At 38.7% G+C, this 23,651-nt stretch overlaps 2 protein-coding genes across 2 annotated transcripts in view; both read right to left on the bottom strand.

Moving 5' to 3' along the window:
• Positions 1–2,726, bottom strand: part of LOC117418024 (guanine nucleotide-binding protein subunit alpha-12-like) — a 28,735-nt gene extending 26,009 nt beyond the window's left edge. The window contains exon 1 of the mRNA XM_034030541.3: positions 1,639–2,726. Coding sequence (XP_033886432.1) covers positions 1,639–1,956 — 318 coding nt within the window. The 5' untranslated portion in view covers positions 1,957–2,726. The remainder of the gene's footprint in view (positions 1–1,638) is intronic.
• Positions 2,727–8,473: 5,747 nt separating this feature from the next.
• Positions 8,474–23,651, bottom strand: part of LOC117417842 (caspase recruitment domain-containing protein 11-like) — a 30,386-nt gene continuing 15,208 nt past the window's right edge. The window contains exons 3-24 of the mRNA XM_034030217.3: positions 23,148–23,285; positions 22,616–22,941; positions 22,303–22,482; positions 21,754–21,906; positions 20,930–21,055; positions 20,192–20,389; positions 19,703–19,888; positions 19,549–19,600; positions 19,216–19,343; positions 18,516–18,616; positions 17,979–18,025; positions 16,903–17,038; positions 15,441–15,642; positions 15,104–15,230; positions 14,567–14,807; positions 13,635–13,731; positions 13,320–13,415; positions 12,060–12,174; positions 11,527–11,712; positions 10,747–10,871; positions 9,962–10,077; positions 8,474–9,530 (exon numbers count right to left, since the gene is read on the bottom strand). Coding sequence (XP_033886108.1) covers positions 9,326–9,530; positions 9,962–10,077; positions 10,747–10,871; positions 11,527–11,712; positions 12,060–12,174; positions 13,320–13,415; positions 13,635–13,731; positions 14,567–14,807; positions 15,104–15,230; positions 15,441–15,642; positions 16,903–17,038; positions 17,979–18,025; positions 18,516–18,616; positions 19,216–19,343; positions 19,549–19,600; positions 19,703–19,888; positions 20,192–20,389; positions 20,930–21,055; positions 21,754–21,906; positions 22,303–22,482; positions 22,616–22,941; positions 23,148–23,285 — 3,281 coding nt within the window. The 3' untranslated portion in view covers positions 8,474–9,325. The remainder of the gene's footprint in view (positions 9,531–9,961; positions 10,078–10,746; positions 10,872–11,526; positions 11,713–12,059; positions 12,175–13,319; positions 13,416–13,634; positions 13,732–14,566; positions 14,808–15,103; positions 15,231–15,440; positions 15,643–16,902; positions 17,039–17,978; positions 18,026–18,515; positions 18,617–19,215; positions 19,344–19,548; positions 19,601–19,702; positions 19,889–20,191; positions 20,390–20,929; positions 21,056–21,753; positions 21,907–22,302; positions 22,483–22,615; positions 22,942–23,147; positions 23,286–23,651) is intronic.

Raw genomic sequence — 23,651 nt, 5'->3', positions numbered from 1 at the left:
TGCGTACAATAACTGCAGAGTAAAAAGACGACAGATTTTGAAAGTGGAAGCCGAGATGTACAAGAAGCATCATACTTCTGCATGATCTGCTCCTCACATAAAGGAACGAAATTACAAATATGCAGAAGCGAAACTTTCTTTTCTAGAAAAAACAGCTTCTAAACCAGACCCATGTCAACACACTCTTGGATGTGACTTGTTACTGGCAAAGCTTAATAAAGAAACTTTAGTGTGAAAAATAAGATTCTAGGATTTCCAGCAAACTTAGTCGCAGCAGAAAAAAAACTAATTGCAAATTAATTATTCATAAACCACGGCTGCAGGTAAATATTCAAACTGAACTGTAATTTGTTAATTCCGCCTCCTGTTTCTGAGTATTTCATAAGGCTTGATTTATATTTATTGTTTGCTGTACTGGTTAACATTACGCACTGATTGAATTCATGTTTACTAATATTACTTTCCATTTACAACAGACAACCTATCCTGGCCAATTTAATAAAGAATAAGAGATGTCAAGTCAGACTCAATAACACTAAATCAGGCTGATCTCTTCACTGCTTCTCCAAATCAGTAATTATGGGTTTATTTTTATCCCCGGGATTTGCAGATGTCAATTTTGAGTTCCTAAAACATTTTTCTCCTTTGCACAGAGGAACTCAGAAAGCTGCCTACTCACAGAAGGCTGGTGCTCCCTTGATCTGTGTTTAAAATTGGGTTTAACAAGGAAATAGCTGATTTAAATATAAATAAGCAAAAGCTGTGATGCAATTTGATAAGCACCTCTTTTGGTTCCTTTGCAGACTGCTATTATAAATTAATACCCATGTCATGGCTATAGCTCAAGCAATCTAGACACGTTTGTGCACAAACACGTTGAGAAAAATATTATTTATCATAACAAAAATTGGGAAGTGATGTGGGCATTCTGCACTTCAAGGCTTTACCAGCACACCAACAGTCAGTCTACAGATAGCAACTTGGAACTTGGGTTGATCTCATCTACATAATCAAGGACATTAGGAAAATTCCTCCTTAACCATCTGTTTGATACCAAATTACTTTTCCTGTTCTCATAATTTCTACACTTTCTTTGTATACATTAATTGTTTTTCAAAATTAGAGTATCTCTCCATGGCTGCATGTTGATCTTCAACCGCTCCTATTTGAGATGTTTCACTTATTCTGCCATCATACAGTTTCTACCTGAAATGTTATTAGAATAAACCAAGTCATTCCTTCTACCCCACAGGAATCCAGGGTCACATTGAAACATGCACTTGTTACTAACAGACAGAGATCCGTATCAAACGACTCCATTGCTCTCCCAAATTTTGGAGGTTTTCTTCTATAATACAACTTCGATGTTCACATGCAAGGGTCAAAATGTATAATAGGGTTAATCTGATTGCTGGTACCACGATTATTAAAATTAATAATAATAATAATAATAATAATAATAATAATAATAATAATAATAATAATAATAATAATAATTAAATAAATAAATAAATAAAAACAAAAAGCTATCTGCATCCCCAATAATGACGAACCGCCCCTGACCCAGGCAATGTATCTTACTGTAGCTCGGTAATTAGCCCCCCCAAATTGGTTACTTTAACAAGTAACTTTTATTACCTTAATAACATTCTCAAATATGGTGTCTCGAAACTCAAGCAATGCTTTCTTGTCAAACTCCCTCCCATGGATAATCCTCATTTGTTTTAAGAATGTCGACTTGCCACTTTCACCGGCTCCAAGCAGAAGAATTTTAACCAAGCGGCGAACGGATCGTCTCTCCCGGGCAAGCATTGAATCGATTTCCCGACTGCGGCGTCTCGCCTCTCGCTCCTGGTTCACATCCCGGTCCCGGCTCCGTTCTTTGCTGTTGCTCCGCTCCCGGCTGGCTTCAGCTGGAATCAAGCACCGGCTCAGGGTGCGCACCACGCCAGACATGGTGGCGAGGACAAAAAAAAAACAACTAGTCTTCACTTTGTAAGCGATCCGTTAGCATTTGCTGGGGGGGAAGTGCTTATATAGTTACTACAAGTTTTAATTTACAACAGAAGTGCTTGAACTTTAATGAAATCAGCTAACCTCTTCCGTGGGAAATATTTGTGAATAGAATACACCCAAACGAGCAACGCAAAAAATAAATTGACTAGGGTCATGCAGTAGTGGCTATCGGATTGTATGCATCCTCTATACAAGGACGCCGTTGTATTCTGCAGTTCTTCAATTGCTCTATATCCAAGGCAAAAAAAAAAAAAAAAAAAAAAAAAAGGAGATTGCTCAAATTTAAAAAGCCGTGAAACCAAAGTTTTAAACAGTTAACAATCAACCACAAATAGACGCTGTTATTTTAAAACGGGCGATAGGAACTTAAAATCTCCCAGGCATAAAACGCGTTACAGCCAGGCTTACACCGATACGAATGCAACACGGTTCAGAACACAGAACCCCATGGGACGTTTTGCAATGTTCTGTCCCACAGTTCTCAATATCTCCTGTGACCGATCCGAGCTCCACCTTTCCATCCACACCTCTGTGAAACACCGGCAGGGGGTGCCACAAAGCGGAGCAGCTGCGCCGAGGAAGAGCCGGCTTTAAGAAATGTTTAATATTGTAGAGGCTGGAGTTTTTCAGTCTATACACACAGTGTGTTGGGACGTCCAGGCGGAGTAAGGAGGAGGCGTGTCAACACTGGGTGGAGCCAACGGAGACACTATTTCCTTACAGGACATTTACTGTCAGTTAAAGGCGCAAATGATTTATAATTGGTGCGCTCTTACGTCACTCTTGTCTCTTCACAGGAGTAGTAAAAGGATCGGATTTGTAAATGACAGTACATTGATGTAACGTCAGGGGTGTCAAGGCAAACAAAAACAGCATATATATATATATATATATATATATATATATATATATATAGTCTTACGATATAGTCAGTGTTATCAATTGACTATATCAGTTTAAAAGTCTGTTGTTCTAGCAGCTCATGGTAATCGATTACCCACATCAATACAAAAGCGGCGTTTATGTTATCAGGTCACACAAGACCGTATCTTAAGATCCGCACAAACACAGTTATCCTGGCACGATCCTTGGGTAGCTTTTAAATACAGTAATACTATACCGTAATACTATTACCAATAGAGAAGACTGCCCTCTACAGACAAACCACCGGTACTTCTATAGCACAGTACAAACCGTTTGCTGTTTCGCTGATCAATGATCAGGATATTATTCCAATTGGGCATTCAAACTAGTTACGATAGTTTCTAAATCATTTACGTATGTTTTTTTACTTAGAAGGAAAAATAACTAATTCTATCACAACATATGTAAATACGGTATGAAGCATTGCAGTGCAGTGGTTAAAAAAACAAAAAAAAACATTAAAAAGTCTTTATTAAGATTGTTGAAAAGAACAGACTGGTTCCCCCTATATGTTATTGCTATAACAAATCTGTTTTCCTATTTCCCCGTTTCTGTATTGACATCCTGTGCTTCAGCAGTGCTTAGCAACATTCTTAGAGGGAGTCGAGGAGGTGGTGGCTTTTTGTCACTGCAGAAGAATGTAGCAATAGACACCGCAGAGTTGTACTTCATCGGCTGGTTTCACAGATCCCTATTAGCACTCATCTCGAGATACTTTACCTAAAGTAACACTTCATAGTGCAAGATTGGTGCTAATTGGAGTCTGTACGACTAGCTGCGTGTAAAACCAAGCAGGAGAACAAACGTGCTTATTTGGTCTGGCCCTTCAGACAGGTTCTCCTTATGGAAATAAAATATATTGCAATATATTGAGAAAATATATAGTCTGTATATATTTCATTTCCATAATGGCCATCATGAGAAATGTTCATTAAAAACCACCGCTATTTGGCGAAGAACACAATAAGGCAACAGACAGTTTTATTTAAACTTCTCTTGACTACATGGTGTACCAACCATTTTTAAACAATAGGGGGCACCAGAAGACTATGATCACATTTTTCTTCAGATCTCACTTGTGGTGGGGTTGTGGTAAAACACTTACGACTTTACTACTGCATTGACGTACTTACTACGTCATGGACTGTAAAATGTGATTTAAAAAAGAAACAAGACACACATTCTCAAAGGGAAATGATTAGCTTTCTTACCTTGCTTAATAGTTATATATAGACACACACACACACAATGCCTTGTAAAGAGAAAAATATATACACGAGTATGTTGGCTATCTGTTTATCTGCATTTAATCCCTTTTCATATTTGCAGCAACTTCATGTGAAAATAATTATCAGATCATGATTACTGTCTACCAAATTAGGGAAATATTTCATTGCATTAATATACAGAGCAATAATGACCAAAACATCATTACTAAAATGCCTTTTATTTTGCGTCCATTCATTGTTGCAAGCCCCATCTTTACTCATCTTTGCTTTGTTGAACATTTTTCCTTGCTGAGTAAGATGTCAGGACACTCACTTTTATGAGCATATAATAGTGCTCCTTTCTGACAGTCAATTATAATTGAGCAGGTCTGAATTGAGATGCCTTCTAGTTTATTTAGTTCTGTAATATACAGCTGGAAGTGTTGCTGTGAGCCAATGCACTGTAGAGTTACTTAATGTGTTTAAAATAATTATTTTTAATGCCTATCGTTCTGTTACCCATATAAAACAACCTGATGTCTGTCAAATACACATTGCAATTTTTTTTTTTTAAAAAGGCTTGATTTAGTGTTGAGCTATAGCTCTGATTTCCTAAGACTTTATAGATATTATGTCCAGCGTGCTGGGAAGCAGATTGACAAACCATCTGTTATACCCCATGGGGATCTGACCAGTTTATCAATCCCACATGGTTGTTTGAATGCAGCAGAAAAGCGTGAGCCTTAGGATCTCATTTCTGTAGTTTTTGGCAAGGTATATAAACTCAAAACTGCACAAAGATGTGCAGAGGTGACTTTTGTTGAGTGAAAGTGTGAGTGTGTGTTTTCATTTTTTTCTGGAGCACAGCAGTTCTACCTACGGTAGAGTTAGGAAAGTGACTCAGATGCAGACTTGTATTTGTAAGCAGCTGAACATTAATCATTAGCAATCTACTTGCGGAAGTATAATTCAAATCCCCTGGTGATTGAATGCGTTCATCACTGCTCTGTGAAAATAAAACAACCGACTGTTGTTTATTCTGCCACTATTATATCTAGGTATGAGATGCAAATGTTTTTGATGAAGTTTGGGTGGTAAGGACTCGAAAGTTAAAACGGCATTAAAAATGATGTGTGTGCATCGATGCGAGGATGGACCATTAAAATTGTTCTTGCAAAGGCTTCTGCAACAGTTTCAAATGGTTAAAAGCAATCATTCCGAAATTGCAAAACTTCTTGCTTCTGATTAGAATTATTCTCCTTTTGCAGAATCGTCTATCTCGTCTGGAACTAGGGGTGCTGGGGGTGCGGCAGCATGGCTTCCATGGCGTTGCATGTCTTCCATCACATACAGGGGTTACAGTTTTGTTCAATGGCTTTCAGAACCCCCACTTTAAAATTGTTCCAGGGCCACTGACTCACTTTTGAATATATGAAATGTATCTTTCGGCTGTCATATCAACAAGCAGCAAGCATGACTGTTTGTGACTGCCTCTAAATGTAAAAAAAAAAAACAGTAAGGGACTGCGTGAAACTGTAGATTACTGGTCCGAATTGCCCACATTATCATTGGCATGAGTAGGATAGTGAGTCTTAGCAAATGATGTTTTAAAAAACTTGCACATTTTTTTTAAAGAAAGGAAGGCTAACCCAGCCTATAATTTCAGAAGAGACATCCGCAACGACCACCTAGGCTTATTCATTTACAGGATTTTGCCTTTCTAAGCAGAATGGAGTTGAAGTATTTATGTATCACGATTTTACTAATGTCTCATGTGTTTACTAAAACTGTTGTTTCAAGTGAAATTGAAACTTCACCTAACTAGTATTCAAGATTGTTTTTTTAAACTTTGCACCTTGCACACCATTTCATATTTTTGTCATGCATACAAGACATGCATGTTCATTATTTTTGATAACAGATTTTTCCGCTGTTTTGATGATGATGACACATACGATCCGTGTTTTTTTTTTTTTTTTTTTTTTTACAATGACAGTAATCCAGCTACCTCAAACACCACTGTAGGTATTGATAGTACTGAGACTACCAGTGGGTGGGTGGATTGGAGTTTACTTGTGTAGGAGTGGGAGGGTTGGTAGGTGTAAAGAAAGGCTCAGATTTCATTCACGTGAACAACAGTAAAAAAAAAAAACAGGAAAGGGAAAATAACATGGGTTTACCAAAAGTGTCTTCTATTTTCAGTCTCACACACTAAACTGCATGGGTTAAAACGTTCATCTCTTAGTGGTCTCCCACCTTGCACGCTTCCATTTGTTTTGGCAATAAGGGTTTATTCTGACAGCATTGGGCTTTAAAAACAAGCAAACTATCCTTGTAAAAGTTTTAATTTGTACTGTAATTTTGCCACGCTGTTCTACGGTTTTACAATGTACTTATCATAGTTTGCCATGGTTTACCATGTTTTTATATGCAAGCCCTTTTAAAGGGTAGGAGGTTGCAGTACTTTTTTATAATCTTGGTGCTTTCAAGGCTCGATTTTTCAGAAAATCAGTTTACTAGATTGCATACACCCCAATTAGTCTGTACTGTGTGAATAACATAGTCTCACACAGTATTCCACCATTTTCATAGTTAAACCTTTTATGAGCATATATGAATTTTCAATTGTTAATTGAAAAATAAGGATAATGTATTATTTTAATGTGTATATATATATATATATATATATATATATATATATATAGAGTGTGTGTGTGTTTATAAAAATACTCAAAAGATAATAATAATTGACAGTGCGTGTAACAAAGTACAATCTGTGAACTGTAGGCTGCAATGCTGAAAGGACTGCCTTTTCTCCTGATATAAAATCAAAAAGCCCCCTTTCTACAACATTGTAAAACAACGCTGGTCTGCTTTTAATGACACAGAAGTTGGTTACTACCAATGAGGTAAAAAAAAAAAAAAAAAAAAACATTGAGAACTTGTGTTTGAAACAATAATGACAAATAGAATAACAAACTGCTAGTTAGACATTCCACGGTGGAAGCAGCAGAGACCCGATGCAATTCTTCTGCTCGGTCTTTTCAGTATTTACTTTTTCATGACTCTTTGTTTATGTCCTTTTGAAGTCTGTGAGCCTGCTTGGTCAGGCCAGCATTGCCCATTTGTATGCGTGAATCAGACAGTATTTGGAAAATTAAAACAGGCTTGTTTATTTTCTAACTGAAATAACTGCAGCTGCAGTACAGTGCAATAGATAGCTAAGGTTTACCAGACGATTTGAACCGATTTATAATTCAGTTGCACGTGCCATTCTAAAAGGTGGAAGCAGCACTGCTGGATTCTGTCATAGTGAGTCTAGTGATAATCCCTTGGTTCTTAAACTTGTCTTCTAATGAAAGACTGGCAGTGAAACTTTAGCTGAGGGAACACAAATCCACTCTGTGGCTTGGAACTTGGTTTCAGGAGACTAGGAGGTTTCTGGCCACTGCCTGGCACACCAGTGGAGATGTGAAGTTTGAGACAGCAAAGTTGCATCAAGCTAGGTCTGGTCCTGAGAAAGTGGCTTGGTGTTCCCTCAGCTTTAGGAAGTGGATTTATAAGAATTATTACCTGCAGTGACCAGGCACAATATTTTCCTTTAGTACACAATTTGGTTGACAATCATACATTAGAATGATTCAAGAACAAGAAATACAAATGAGAAAACTAGGGGATTTGAGGCTATGAAAATTGTTTTTGTGAAATTTAGTTGAACTGTTCCATAACTTATTAACAAAAAGAGCCCACTGTCTATTTAAAAAAAAAAAAAAGTGAACATCTAAACTCTGCTACATTCACTTCCTTTCTACAACACACAAACTCAAAATTATAATATTAGTATGATACATTCAAATAACACACTGTTAGTATCATGAAATAAGGCTTCCAAACCAGTGTTCTTGGATATGTCTGAACAATTCAAACTTTGGGATAAACAGTTAAAATAATGTTTTGCTTTCTTTGCATCTTCTAAGAATAACCAGTTTGTTGAGCCCACAGGTTTTGCTTTGCCAGTAGCATAAATGTTGCAAATATAGCTAATTTATTAATTCATGTCATATTCTTTTAAAGAAGATGGCAAGACATGACTTTTTCCAATTGTATTGTGGTCTGTGTTCACATCTCCATTGCTCCTACATACACTGTAACTTTACACAAAGCATTTTTCACTGGATGAATCAACAGCTTAATTAGAAACATTGGAATATGTGTTTTTTTGCTTTACTCTCTTGGCTTTACAATGCCTATGATTTATTACACTTTCCTATGCTTTAACTGTAGTCAACTTTTATAAGGGTCAGCAGTAAGGGTGATCAACAAGCTTTCTTTCAACCTTTATTGAGTGAACCATAGTAACACTTCTAGTAACCGATCACACTGAAGAACTAAGGATCTACAAGCAGTAATAGTTACAGAAGACACAGATTACAGTGCAGTGCAGTCCTTGAGTGTTTTTGTAAAATTCCTGGGATAGCTGCATTGTGGCAGTAAGAATATGACATGCTTTTGCCTTGGTGCTTCAGCATTCCCGTTGTTAACTGTGACAGGCCAGGCTGTAGGTGCTGTACTACATGCAGTAGTACAGCTCTCCTTTAACAGTATGGTGTAGCAACATTTTCACATTCTTGAAGACATCTCTCCATAACATTATTTGCCTTGCTAGTCATGCTTGGCATTTTGCGTTTCGGCCATTTTAATACACCAAAATAAAATAAAAAAACTGTAGTCATGTATTCCGCTATCTTTAGCCTTACACAGCCAATGTTATCATAATTGCGAGAGATGGTAATGACCTGCTCCCCTTTAATGGATTTCTTCAACAACCGACAGGAACCAGGTGCGTACCTAACTGTGTCATCATCGGTTGAACCCAGAGGATTGGCCTGGTAATGCATGAAACTTCCCCCCATCTTTGTATGTCACCTAGTTCACCTGTGAGACAGCGAGATACAGAGTGAAGAAACCCTTTAGTATACTGCACTGTGCTTCTTGTGGCACGTGTTATCAGCATTAAACATCAACACCAGATCATAACTGCAGAACCATGGTGGGTTCACATCAAATTGTGAACACTGGTCTCCGGGTTCCTACTCTGAAATAATGCATTGCACTAAAGGGAACCTGTTAGTGTAGCCTTCATCTAAATGTATCCTATCGGCAGCACCGCGTCGTAACTAGAGCTGGTCCTGCTCAATCCAGACGGTCTTCTTCTGCTCTTCTAGGATTCTCTCCTTGATGATCTTCAAGAGGTCCTCAATCCCGCTCCACGCATCGGCTTCCACTGTGGAATAGAGACAGGGCACAGCCTCCAGCTCTTTATCTTTCGCTCGACAGCTTTTCAGAAAATCATCTTCTGAGTCCATCTTGAGTGGCAACTTCCTGAGAAAGATGGAAAAATGTTTTTTCGATTTTTTTAATCTGCATGAAGATTGTGTGGGATGTATCCAAATCAAACCTACAGTGTGAATTCACTGTGACCTTTAAATAATGCCTCAGCTTTTATTTTATTTTTTTACATTTTTCATTATTTCTTTTTTCGATCCTATCAAAGATCAATGGTTTATCTATTTACTTTTATCAAACTCAGAAATTGCTTTTTTATCACTTTCTTTTCTCTCCAGCTATGCAAAATTGTTCCAGATTGATCTGAGTTCAAAGGCTTGTGCTTCAACTGGTAGAGAATGTTTTTTTATATAATAAACTCCTCATACTGCTGCTTCATTATGTGAACCGTAATGCATTGAAAGTGTTCTTGTATAATTATCTGTATTACTTAGTTCAATCAAAGCCTTTGTTTCCCCAAATAGTACCTGAATTTCTTGATGTTTTTTTCAGAGACCCTGATGAAGATAATGATAGGATAAATTTCTCTTCGGATCAAATCTTTTGTGCAGCTCAATCCAGCTTCCAACAAGCAATGCTTGTTCTGCAAAAGGGAATGAAAAAAAAAACACGCATTGAGCTAGATTCTCAAAGTAATTACTCCAAATTGGCATTAGATAAATGTTTTTTTTTTTTTTTCAGAAATGTGATGGCTTGTTTCAGAATTGTAACTGGTCATCTCTTCAGGAAATAACAGCTTTGAGAATCAAACCCCTTGATTTTAAATGATCATGTTAAAGAAATGCGGGTGGCCAAACAATTTATTGCAGAGTTTTCATAGTAAAAGTCATAAGAAAGTGAAATAGGATTCTTAAGAGGGGGGGCTCATTCGCAGCATTTACCTCTTAGCGTTTTATGTGGTCTGGTCAATTAGATTTAAACACCACTACTGTGATGATTGGAATTTGTGCACAAGGTTATGAGAATCCTACAAGACTTTTCAATGCATTTCTGTTCTATAAAAATATGTAAAATGCCCGAGAGGGTTTTATTTAGTGTTTTTAAGGCAGGTGGTGATTAGATCTGCCAGCACGGATCAATTGAATAGCCCAAATATACCTTATTTATTAGTTATCTAACTGTTGTGTCACATTTCAACAAAAAAGCCCACTTATAAACATTGTAAACTGGTGTTGTAATTGAATGTCACAGCACCCCGGTGCAATTCTGTTGAATGATGACAAACTGCCATGTTGGAAACTGCTGTTTTTACCTTTGTAGCTACAGCCTCAATATTTTCCGTTGTGATACATTCAAAGGTATTGGCATTCTTCTCCCGGGAGAAAATAATGGGCTCTATCTTTCGTTTCTGCAGAAACTCGTCCTTTGTCAAAATGTCTAAAAGAGAATAAAAGAGTAACAGGTTATCAATAATAAGTCCACCCCCATATCTGCAGGGAATACTAGCTTTGTTATGAATCTGGGTTAGGGCATTGTGTTATGTCAAGCATTATCATAATTGTATCTGTGTCCAAAGTTTCAAAGAAAAAATGAAGGTCACAATTCGATCTAGTATTTCCCTAAACCGTCCAACTGCATAGAAATATGCTTTGATTAAACATCTAAAAAAAACAACTTTCGGTTGAAATTATTCCAAACCAGGAGTCCAGTTTTTAAAACAGCCTTCATAAATAATATTCTGATCTTATTCCTTCATAAATAATATTCTGATCTTATTCCTTCATAAATAATATTCTGATCTTATTCTTTCTTTCCTACTTTATTTCTGTTGGTCCTGATTCTCAAAGCTACTGTGTTTAGTTCAAAATCATTTAACACATTTTACCTAAATGAAATGAGTAGTTTATTTGTACGTTGGTATGTTTACTGGACGTGTTTCCTTTATGGAAAACTGAGCAAATAATTTTGAGAATCCAGCCCCTAGTTGTCAAATGAACTGCAGAACTTAATTCAAAGACGACCACAAAATGGAAACTCAGATATGATGTAGCCTTCATATCAAAGACAGTTGGAGGACATTTCTGCTCCGTACCTGGTTTGCACATGTTGAACTCCATAGCTCCCCCTGCATTGAGCAGCTTGTGGACGATTGTTTTAGCGAGCGCAGTGGGCCAGAAGAGCACGGGCCGTTTGCGCTGGCAGTGATTCGCAGTGACGTGGCTGTAGGGAATCAGGTTCAGACTCTTGTTCAGGTCGTTCTCAGGATCTAAATCTGGCACTGGAGTGAAAGAAAACCCACCAGATTAACAGCGATGCACAGAATGCGTTTAAATTAAAATGTTTTACCCTTTTGTTACCCAAGATAAATTATTACCAGAAATGGTATCTCCATAATCCCAAACAGCCATTACACAGTGGCTACGGTAAACTAGCTATGCCAATGCCATATATTTTGATTTAATTCAGGCGTAAAGTAACTTTACAGAAATAGAAACCCAAAGATAACTAAATGAAATTGTTTTCCTACTCTGAAAACAGTATTCCTAGACCCGTATATATTTCTGCAGTGTTGAGAGTAATAGTTCCACTTCTGTAATGTAACTACAGCATGCACACAGCGGTTACCATCTTGTTTGACAGCTTCGAATGTGTGCCGGCTGGGTGTGGTGGGGCCTGCACTGACGATGCGCACACGCTCACTGCTGTTCATCCTCTTGTACTTTTCATTCCTGCTGATGAACTAACAAATGGAAGGCTGTTAACTGTCCATTCAGTTTAAAGACATTTTCAATTGTATATTCTGTTTTCTCCAGAGCTGTCAGACACGTCTAAGCATTAAGGTGTTTTTCCAAGAGTATGTGTATATCTATATATATATACATATATATACACACACACTCTAAAACACATATACGGTCGCAGACAAAAGTATTTGGGCAGTTTAAAAAAAATGAGAAAAACTACAAAGAAAGTGATTTCTGTAATTTCTAATTGTTCTGTTGAAATCATCAGGCTTCTTCAAATATTCAATGGAAAACTCCAATCGCTTTCTTTTGTGTATTGTTTTTAACAAAGGTTTGCATCTTGGTTTTCGCTCATGGACAGTCATCTTGTTAAGGTATCGTTGAATTGTTCGCTCGTGAATTTCTTGACCATCTTCTCTCAATTCTTGTGTCAGATCTTTTGCAGTAATCTGAGGATTTTGACGGGCTGCTAGAACGATTCTTCCAGATTTTGCAGAAATCTTTTTTGGTCTTCCACATCTGGAGCTAGTTGCAGTAGTTCTTGATCTCCTGTGTTTGTCAATAATAGCCCACACAGTGCTTTTGAGCAAACTGAGCCTTCCTGCTATTTTTTCTGGTAGTTTCTCCTTTTTCATTTAGTTGTATCATTGCCATTTTGAGATAGTTGCTGTACTCTTTAGTTTTAAACATTTGTTGCTTTTTGAATCACAAATAATTTTTCAGCACTTGATGATTACGTATTTATTTATTCTATAATTATCAGGTGTTGGTTTTCAATCATGATAATTGTCAATAATTAGCAACAAATGGGTTTCATACGAATGCTGATTGCCCAAAAACTTTTGTCAAAGTATGAAATTAGTTTTTGCACGTTAGTTTTCATTTTATGTATGTTATGTAATAATTAGTTGTTTTATTATAAAGCTGAATCTGTACTGTAATTTATATCTTTCAATAGAACAATTAGAAATCTCTTTCTTTGTGTTTTCTTTAACTGCCCAAATACTTTTGTCTGTGACTGTATATATACACACCATATATATTTTAGTTTTTGTTGCGCACTGAGTACGCATTACAGATTATTGGTCACAGCAGCTAAGAGTTTCTGCTCTAAATGTATGGAACCCATTGGTGAATTTACCTGTAAGATTTGTCCAAGGAACAGGCTGGCTCTGGACAGACGAGGGCTGGATTTCGGATCTGGCTGAGGGGACGTCTCCTCGGGCTGCAGTGTGTTCTTGAACAAAACAAAAGAAAAAGAGAAAGGGGATTTCTTCTTTTCATAAGAATGGGTCTGCAGTCCAGCACTCTACTCTCTCCACAGACGTTGGAAGGGTCACTATCTACTCCAGCTCCAGTCGGCCCAGTGTATTCACTGTTCCCATGTAAATGTTATACATTCCATTCAGTCACGTGGCAGGAGGAAACTCTGTTAAACAATGTCATGAAGACCCACCTTGAGACCTCGGAGTGTACTGTACTGACTGTCAGTCTCATCTCTGCTGCCTCTGTACATCAATTTCTGGATTTTCACAAGAAGCAACTGCTGGGCCCTGAATGCAACAGAAAAGGGTCAGAACTCACAATAAAGAATACAGAATGTATTGCATTACCTTTAGATTGATCACAATGCTATATTCAAGGATGAAGAATATTTACAGTTTTGGACAGGGGCTCCAGTTTCAATCTCTGTTCATGCAAAGGCTTGCTTTATAAATCCAGGCACTGGGCGTTTGGTGTTGTGAACAGCTTTTCATTTGTGTACCATGGTAACCTACCACCTCCCAAGGGTTTCCAAACACCCCCATAGCATCACGGCTTCTGAGTTTGCTGTTCCATGTTTTTGGTTCAAGTTTTTCCTTTAGGCTCTAGTTTAATAAATACTGTCACCCTTTTCTTCTTGATTTGCTTAAACATTCCCAAAATTACCACATTTCCAAGAGATACAGTACTCAAGAACGACAATCCTGCGTGATAAACTTTTCCTTATTGGGTTCACTGCATGTTGGTTTCCAATACTGCCACATTTGATATGCAAACAACTTCTGCTTGATTAGCCAGCCCCAACTCTCTTTTTCCATCTCCTGCTCTGCCTATTCTTGCTTGCTCTGATTATAATCAACTTAATAGAAACTGACATAAAATTCATAAAGAATCAGAATCTCCCTGAATCAAATTAGTCTGCTCTATTGTGATCCTAAACCCTCTAGGGGTGGATTCTATCAAACCATTCATTTATTGCCTGCCTTATATCCGGGTTCTATAGCGCTGCTCAATCAAAGTTTATTTTTTTTAAAGAACTCTACCCAAAGGTTTGAGTGTAAAACAAGGCAACAAAAGTAAAATGCATCATTCTCTGGAAACGCAGCGACAGCTTCCCAAGCGCACCTGCTGTAACTGGGGAGCGTTCCCTTTTCCATGTCTTTGTCGTTGCAGGGATCGACCCGGGCACACAGCCACTCGCTCTTCCCCTGGTACATGGTGTCCAGGACGTGCACGATCTCATCGCACTTCACACTCAGAGAGCAGCTGTCCATCTGCCCCGAGATATTCAAGTTCAATCGCACGTAGAAGGAGTCCCCGGATGTGACCAAACCATCATCTAATTCCTTCCGCAGTTTTCTGTAACCTGACGAGGGAAAAACGGTAGATTGAGAAGATTAAGATTGAATCTAGAATATTGTGAAATATATTTACGTTTTTTTTGAGTTTGTTAACAAGAAGGGGGACTCAGACGTAGCATAACATCTCATTAACCAAGTCATCCCCGAGGGACTTGGTCAAAACATTAGGGCATTTGAATAGCTTTAAATTCATACACAATGCAGCTACACATTTGTTTCTGTTTTGTTTTAAAAAGCCCCTATTAACAATGAGGTACTGTACACATGTTATATATGGGTATTTGTAGGCTTTGCTCTTTACCATCATAGTTGGGTCTGAAGTGCAGTGTAACTGGCCCATTGCACCTTTGCAGTGTCCAGTGTGCTTCTTCTCTAGTGCAGGTGTCCAGGGGCACCTTCTGATTCTCTCCCCTTATGCAGCCTTCAAGCTATATGGGACACATCAAACAGATCAAGGACTCTGGGGGTACTATTGCTTTGATTTATAAGGGACAGACTGAAAAGGCTGGGAGATTCACTGCTAGCATCAATTTTATAAAACAAGCATTAGCATCAGTTTTAAACCAATGCATTTTGTCACACAGCGGCGCAGTTCAGAAGTTCAAAGGACGATGCCTGGACTGCAGTATCGCTCTCACCAGCAGGAGGTGCTGTCCCTCTATGAGCCCCGCCATCTCTGCGCTGGATCCCTGCTGAACGGAGGAGACGAAAATCCCACTGTCATTCCCGCCCACCAGCGTGATCTCTGACAGCAGGCTGTCCCCAGGGAGCGTGACGTCCTGCAGGGGCCTCAGCGTGCTGCTGATATGACTAAACGAGGTCACGGAGGGGCGGAAGGGTCTGGAGGAACAGGAACATTGAAATCCAGTCTGCTGAATCATATTATTATACAAGCCTGAGAACACTACTGAAATACATTTAACTGTCATTCATAACCACACTTTTAATTTAGTTATTAAACCCTAATATTGATTTTGGGTCAGTTCTTTGTAAATGTATAGCAGGCAGCAATGGGTTGACTTTTGAAAAAAATGTGAAAATGCTTATCATGCAGCTGAGTTTACAGTGTAGACATGTGGGAGTATAATCAAGAACAGAGGATGAAACAGCAGAGTGGACCTGTTATTGCTCCCTTTAAAGACAGACGCCATATCTATCTTTGAAACCTCTCTTGGATATAATGATGTCAATATGGTAATCCAAATGTAGGACTAAACCACATTCCAGGATATTTAAAATTCTTTACAGATGTTACCAGCCTAGCAGTGACAGTACAAATATCCAGTTATTGAATTAACTCCCAGACTCAAATAATACAGGCAGTTTTTATACTATTAATCATGAGCTTAATGAAATCGAACCAGTTGTACTATCTATAAAAATCATTCTGCAACACACTGCCCTTGCGAATGATGAGAATATCACTCAAAGAACATAAGTGATATAGGAGATAAAATAGATCCCTGTGGCAAATCGCAATGGAATAATATTTGTTAAAGGATATCAACTGCTGCCTGTCATTTATTATTAATGGTTATTAAAACTACTCTTGGGTTTAACTCAATGTGAACACCCTCTATGAAGAAACCACTTGTCAAACAATTTGGATAAATCAACTGCAATACACCTTGAAAGGAAGCCATCATTCTAACATCACATTAGTGTCTGTTAGAAATCCATTTACTGTGGAATAGACCACATAAAAACACGATCAGCAGATGTTCAGTGCTTTATTACGCGTCACGAATTTGAATAATCCGCCAATTACCCGAGAATATTGGAGCATGTAGGATGGTGAGAAGTTGCAAGACACTTTGTGCAATACAAATTACATGCTATCTCATATCTAGGGCCTGCGTGTTTGTTTTCCTGAAATACGTAACTTCAGGAATTGAGGTCCAGATCAGTGCAGAACTAACCCTCAGTCATTATGTTCAGAGAGAACATAAGATAACCTCGGCTTATTTTGTATTGAATTTTTTTTTAAATGCTTTCCGGGTGTGAAGTAGAAATAGAACCCAAATCTTTTGCTGTTGTTGTATTTGCTATGGTTATTTAAAAAAAAAAAAAGCAAGCAAAGACTATCAATGTTCATCATACCTCTCAAGTGAAAACTTCCTGAAAATGTTGCTGACTTGTTGCTCCATGTCGTAGGAGTCCAGTCCCTCGGACTGATGGGAGGAAGACGAGGAGTGAATAGAGGGAGGTCCGAAGTAGAATCTGTCAGCATCTTCATCTACAATAGCAATTTAAAAAAAAAGTTAAATATCTATCACAGTTTGCTAGACTAAAAAGATTAGGATAGGCACATCAAGGGTGGTTAGTTAATCTAAAAATATTGCACCCATGTTTTTGTTTTTTTCATATTCCACCACAGGTGTTAAAAATAACCACATAACAAGCACACAGACTCAGTTCAAGACTATATATATATCTATTCCATTCCCGTACAGGGAGACACCAATACTGGCAACAGTGCAAAACTTTGTAGAGGGCTGTGTTATGAAAGTTACTTTTATCACGTACCTGTTTGTAACAGCCCTGTTTTAATTAAGGGGTCTGTTTCTTTAGAGAATCCAACAGGTTGTCTAGGTGGGACAAAGGGGTTGAATTCTGTGTTTGGTGAGAGTGGGGAGTGTGCCTGTGGCTCTAATTAACCACTGTAAATTAAAACAATGCGTCAAGCCTTCTGAAAAATAAAGGGTTAAGCCTGAGGCCTCAGTCAAAAGGGACTATCTACTGGGAAAATGAATTGGCTCTAAAATGGTAAGTACCAACATGTGTTATTTTTTTGTTTTTTTTCTTCTTGGCTGGTTATTGCAATGATTGCTGTTGAGGCAAAAACAAGACTGGTGCGGTTTTACCATTTGTGGTTAGGTGTAGCTTTTCTCTTACTATTTTAAATGAATTGCATGTGTAGCCTATTAAAGTCATCAATTCAATTAGACAGTCACTATTTTGCCTATTTTTACATTTTTCCAAGATTTTTAGTTCCAGGTTTGATTTCATATTGTTCCAATACATTTGCTGTAGATGTATATTAATCAGCTTTATTGGGATTTCCTGCTACAAAACCTTTGAGAACTGCTGTTCCACCTTCATTTTTTTTAATGCAAAGCTGTTGTGATGATATTTGATATAATTCCTTTAATTTAAAAATGAATGTAAAAAGTTACCATAAAGCTCCATGTTATCACCACAGTCAAAATCAAGATCCAAATTGCTAAATAAAAGAACAAATATATCAAATAAAATAATTAGCACTTTACCTTTTCATCAAACACTATGAATAGTAGTTTTTTTTTTTCATTTCATAAAGCTATCCACGCTATTTCATCGAGGGGAAATCAAAATGTTTTTCTATACTTCCCATACTGTAGTTTTAAAATCCTGTTGCAATTATCAAATGGACTTGAACTTTGCATTCCACTTTAAAACATTGAAATGCATGGGGCCATATTTTCAAAGTGTGTACTACAATTTTTAATCAACTCCTATTTTTTGAAAGAGAGGACAAAACTGTTTTTTTTTTTTTTTATAAAATAAGGGGTTTTGCTTTTCATTTTGCTAATTTTTTTTTCTCCTTTCAAAAACTAGGAGTTAATTAAAGAATGGAGGAGACACTCTGAATGGCCCATAGGTACCAAAGCATTAGCATTGCATACAATGTTTTGCTGAAAGGCTAGAGGACGCACAGATAGTGCAGTTCTTACCTTCTGGGTTGGGTGCCGTGTTCTCTTTCTTTATGACGGCGGACTATGGAATCATTACACGGGGGCTCAGGGATTATACTGTCATTTCGACCACGCAGCGTCTGTGTACAAAAGATGAAGTATGAACCCACCTGAGACACCTCTGAGAGTAGAGTTATGAGACATGAAGTAATACAGATATGAGAGAAAATGAGTGGAAGAAGCATGCAGTATTGTATTGATATAGCACTGCATAACCGTGTAAAAGCATTAAAATAAAAGTTAACGTCTGTATTGAATCACACCATTAACAGTTTTACAATTTAGTTCCTATGTAACCACCGCATGTGCAATTAGAGTGTAATTACAATGTAGTCAGAGGTGCTTAATGTAAAGTGTGGGGGTCGTACGGCCTATCTATGGCAGTAAAAATGTCAGTGCCCTGGATTAGGGGACACATCGCTTCCAATCGGCTTGTTAAAACCCTCAATGCAGAAGTTAATGGCCCATTGTAAAGGTGAAGGAAGGACACCTTTTCTTGTTTGGAAAACAACACATTAGTAAATTGGTGACAAATACTTCTGAAAAGGCAATTTACGCATGTGACTCACCATAACCCTAGTAAAGTTTTACCCAGGTGTATTTTCTTTTTGAAAAGAATGTGAAGCACACTTTTGATCCAGAGAAGAAGCTAAGAAAATGTGTTCCGACATCTACGTACCAGTTTATTGATCACTTCACATCCATTGATGGAGTTGGATGAATTATTGAGGGAGCTTGTGTGAGTCGAGGTCGTGTCTGTCCCTGTGCTGGCTGTTTCAGACAAATCCCTATTTGCAGCTATCGCAGCTTAAAGGGAACAAAAGAGCATGTTGCTTGTCATCACATTTAGTATTTATGTATTATTGTAATAACCGTGCACTGATATTGCAGTCGTATCGTATCTTCATCTACAAAAGAAAGATTTCAAACTTTTAAACGCTTTAACATATGCAGGTATAAGCCCGCACCGGTGTCTTAAATGACGTTAAGCACGCGTATACAGGTTAATTACCTTGGAAATCTGGTGGTTTGGTTATGTTTATTGGGGATTTTGCTCTGGCAAGCTGAAAATAGAAGACAAGAAAATTAAAAGGTATTTGAATATTCATTCTCATATAAAGTCTCACATTGATTAAAAACGGCATGCAAGTGTTTGGAAACCCTACCGTAATTCCCTTTAAGTTGGGTCTGCGTTTCAGCCGAGGAGAGAGCGGTGGAGGTTGGAAGAACTCGTTGTCTAAAGGTGACTCGTCATCAGAGTCTGGCTCAGCCATGTCTTGACCGTTAGTCTTTTGACACGACTGACCGAAGGTCTGGGAGATGATTGTTAGAGGGATGTTTCTGGGCAAACTCTGTGAAAGGGAAAGAGAGATCATCAGAAAAAGGAATAACACACCCAAAACAAAGTTACCAAACCAGAAAAAAAAAAAAAACACATCTTGGATGTTTCATTAAGGGGCTTGTAAGAATGCAGTCTTTTTATGTTGTTGTTTCTGATTTGCTTTAGAATTCTTTCCAAGAGAAACAAAAAATTGTGCTAATGATGATCTGGAGCACACAGCTTGGAGTATGTGTCTCTATTGAGAACACTTTAAAGTTCCCAGAGCACTTTTCAATGTACTTCCTTAGATCTTAGGCATGTTCTCCTGTCATACCTGGTCCAGACAGTTGGCATCCTTGGACAGGCGCCTCAGTTTGGATTCCAAGTTGACGATCTTGGCCTCCTTCCTGACGATCTCAATGTGGAGCTCGTCGCTCCTCTCCTCCAGCTCGCGAATCTGCTTGCGGTACTTGTCCTTGTCGATGAGGCACTGTGAGAACTGGGTCTGGGCGTCGTCACGGGAACGGAATGCCTGCGGAATCAGCAGTAACACGTGGATTCAATCTAACTACAGCCACCCTTGTTATTCCCCTGTTCTGTGGGACTTCTTCAAGCTCTCTTTGTAATGTTCATCAAGCTCTTAATTGAAAACAGGTTCATGAATTGAATGTCGGCATAGAGCAGGGATGACATACGTTATAAGTGGAGCTGTAGTTTTTAATTGAACGGCCCCACCACATTTTCCTACCTATTTTTCTCTGAATCACATGCGCTGCATGATGATAGTGTTGCACAGTGGCTTGATTAATTTAAGGTACTGTTGATGCTGGTAAAAGCTGCAAGCAATTACTGAAATAGAATTGTTTTTGCTCCAGTCAATAACAAATCCTTTGACTTATGACTGGTACAGCTTGCGCAAAACAGAACCACAGTTAATGGTTTTAGTTTCATGGTAGAGTTTATTTGTTTAACAAAACACCTAGAGTATAGGTTATTCAGCTTTACCATTACTTGATTAAAATATCTAAATAACCCTGATACACTTTTGTACAGACACAATTGAACTCGTTACCTGGTCGCGCTCCCTCTCCACCTCTTCCAGCTGGATCATCATGGTGTTCATGCGGTTTTTGTACATCTCACAATCTTTCACCAGCGTCGAGCATTTCAGCTCCAGATCTTCTTTCTCCTCCAAGTACTGTGGAAAATAACATTTTGTTTTATAAACATAAAATCCACATGAGTTTTTGTTGTTGGTTCTGTACAATGCAGAGACTACTACAGCTGATATTGTTTCCTATGGGCACTGTACAACACATTTACACAGGCAGTTCTCTGGCCTGGAGATCTCTTTTATCATATTATATCCATACACTTCAGTGACCCCAGCTCTGCCTGACATACAGTTATGTATATTATGTTATATACCTGACAAAACAAACCAACAAGCCACTGATCTTAATCTTATTATTATACCTTTATGCAAAGAAAGATATGTAATCCATAAACGTCATTTGTGATCAATAAGACTGTGGAGCACTGTAGCTTGCAAGCCATTTAATACAGCCTTTCCATGGATCTGTATAGTTCTGCCTCATCAACGAGACTGTTACCAGACAGGTGACTAGAAGCACAGCAAAAATGAGTTGACGCCATTGTGCACAGCACGTAAGCAACTGTTCCTGCCGAAGTGAAAGGAAACTTGTCATTTTGCAGTGTCGACCCCAGCAGCAACAACTTATTCACACAGTGAAAAACAACCTGTGCTTCAGCTCAGGATGTTTAACCACCACAGTGCAGTCATCCCTGTGTGACACTGCCACGTTATTGCTCACAGGATGATAACCCTGCTATTGGGTGCCTAACTGCCGCAGGCTGAAAGCTCTGGCTACGTACCTTGTCCCTGAGCTCCTCTGCCTGATGCACCTCCTCATGTAGATTATACAGCCTGTTCACCAGGTCCTGGCGATCGTCCAGGGCCTCCTGACGATCGTGTTCCAGGATATCCAAGATGGCTTTGTCCGAGTCAGGCACAATGTGCTTCCCAGGCTGCAGTGCAGACAAAAGAGGGAAGAAACAAGAGTGAAGGGTTTAATCTAGACATGCGTACCTGGCAGACAGACAGGCAGACAGATAGACATCTTGACTCTGACATATCATAAGAACCAGAATAGGTTATTGAATGTGCTTATGATGCGTTTAGAAGAAATTATTATTAATGATTATGCTTTTAGCATTACAGTTTTACCAAGCTCTGTGTGGTTTAAGGGTTAGGATTAGGGTCTGCTGCGTTTAGCATTGTTTGTAACACATTGGCCTCCCTCTGGAGGGGAGTGCAGTAAGGGACACGCTGTCTAACACATTTTGGAATAACAGAACATTCTATAAACTCTGCGTCAAGTCGTGGTGTTATTACACTCACTGGCTTTGTCGCTGGTAAGGCACCTGTATGATGGACTGCAGCTCCTGAATTTTCATCTTCAGTCCCTCGTTCTCCCTCTGTAGCCCCAGCACCTGCTCTTTGCGGGGCCGGTTCTCGATGTCGTTCTTCAGTTTCAGGGACTGTTTCCTCTCCAGCTTGCACTCCTCTTCCATCTTGTTCAACCTGTGCTTTAACTGGTCAATCTACAATGAAACCAAAAAAAGACAAAAAGGTGCCTTTTACCAACCATTTGAGGTCGCTTTGGTACATGGCGAAAACGTCAATGCAAAGAGTGGCTGACTTGGTCCACGGCTCTGTATGGCTCTCCTCGCTTACCTCCAGCTGCAGATCCCTGCTCCTCATGACTGCCATGTTCTTCTCCTCGCTCAGCTGGGCGTAGCGCATGGCCAGGTTGTAGTTGTCATCCTTGACCTTCATGAGCTCGTCGTTGTAGTTGTTCCTCTCCTCCTTCATCTTGTTGTAGCGCTCCTGGAAAGTGAAGAGCTCCTGGTTGACGAGCCGTAGCTTCTTGTGCTCGTCCCACATGGTGCGATGTTTGCTCAGGAGCTTGACGCGCTGCACGTCCTTCGCCTTGGTCTGCTTCTGCAGCTTGATCACCTCGTTCATCAGGAACTGCGTCAGGCCTTCGTGACCTTCCTCCACTAAACACAGACACACACTCGCTCAGTGTCAGGCAGCCTACTTTAATCTCTCTTCATAAGCTACGGGCAGTGTTTATTACGTTTTAGAAATGTGCTACAAATTTACTTACATAAAAGCTTACCGGTAAAAAAAAAAGAACTTGGACAAATCTGTTTTTGATTGTCCTCTATATTGGATAAGTGTATTAAGATATTTATTTGCTTACCCACAATTGAAGAGAATCTGCGTGTGGGCTCCTTTCCCGTTACCAGTTTGTAGAGCTCAGGGTAGTAAAACTCCAGGCTTTCCAGGAACACCACATAGCCACGCTGCCCCTTTGTGTGCAAGATGTCCAACAGCCGGCCTTGAGGAAAGAATGACGGTTTGAGTGTTTTATTCAAAAAGAAAAACTGAGACTGGAAAAAGAATAGACAAAGATGTATGTGCAGAGACAAGTAAATACTGCGTAAAAGCGCATGTGATTTTCTGAAACCTAAGTACTGAAGCTTGCTATTCTGAAGTCTAATGAAGAATATTAATAAGTAACAAGTTTAGCTTGGTCCCTGGAACATTTTAGGGTCTTTAAAACTAGAGTATAAACCTTCATGGCATCAACATGAATACTGAGATGGATATTATGCATGCTCAATTTGTACTATTTTGAGATTTACTGTATTGCATTGAAAAGTCACATTACATTTGTCTGATTATAAGAAAAAATCTATTTAGG

Source organism: Acipenser ruthenus, chromosome 13, assembly GCF_902713425.1.
Source record: "Acipenser ruthenus chromosome 13, fAciRut3.2 maternal haplotype, whole genome shotgun sequence".
Taxonomy (NCBI): Eukaryota; Metazoa; Chordata; class Actinopteri; order Acipenseriformes; family Acipenseridae; genus Acipenser; species Acipenser ruthenus.
Note: the sequence above shows the minus strand (reverse complement) of the source record. Positions and strands in the feature narration are given on the sequence as shown.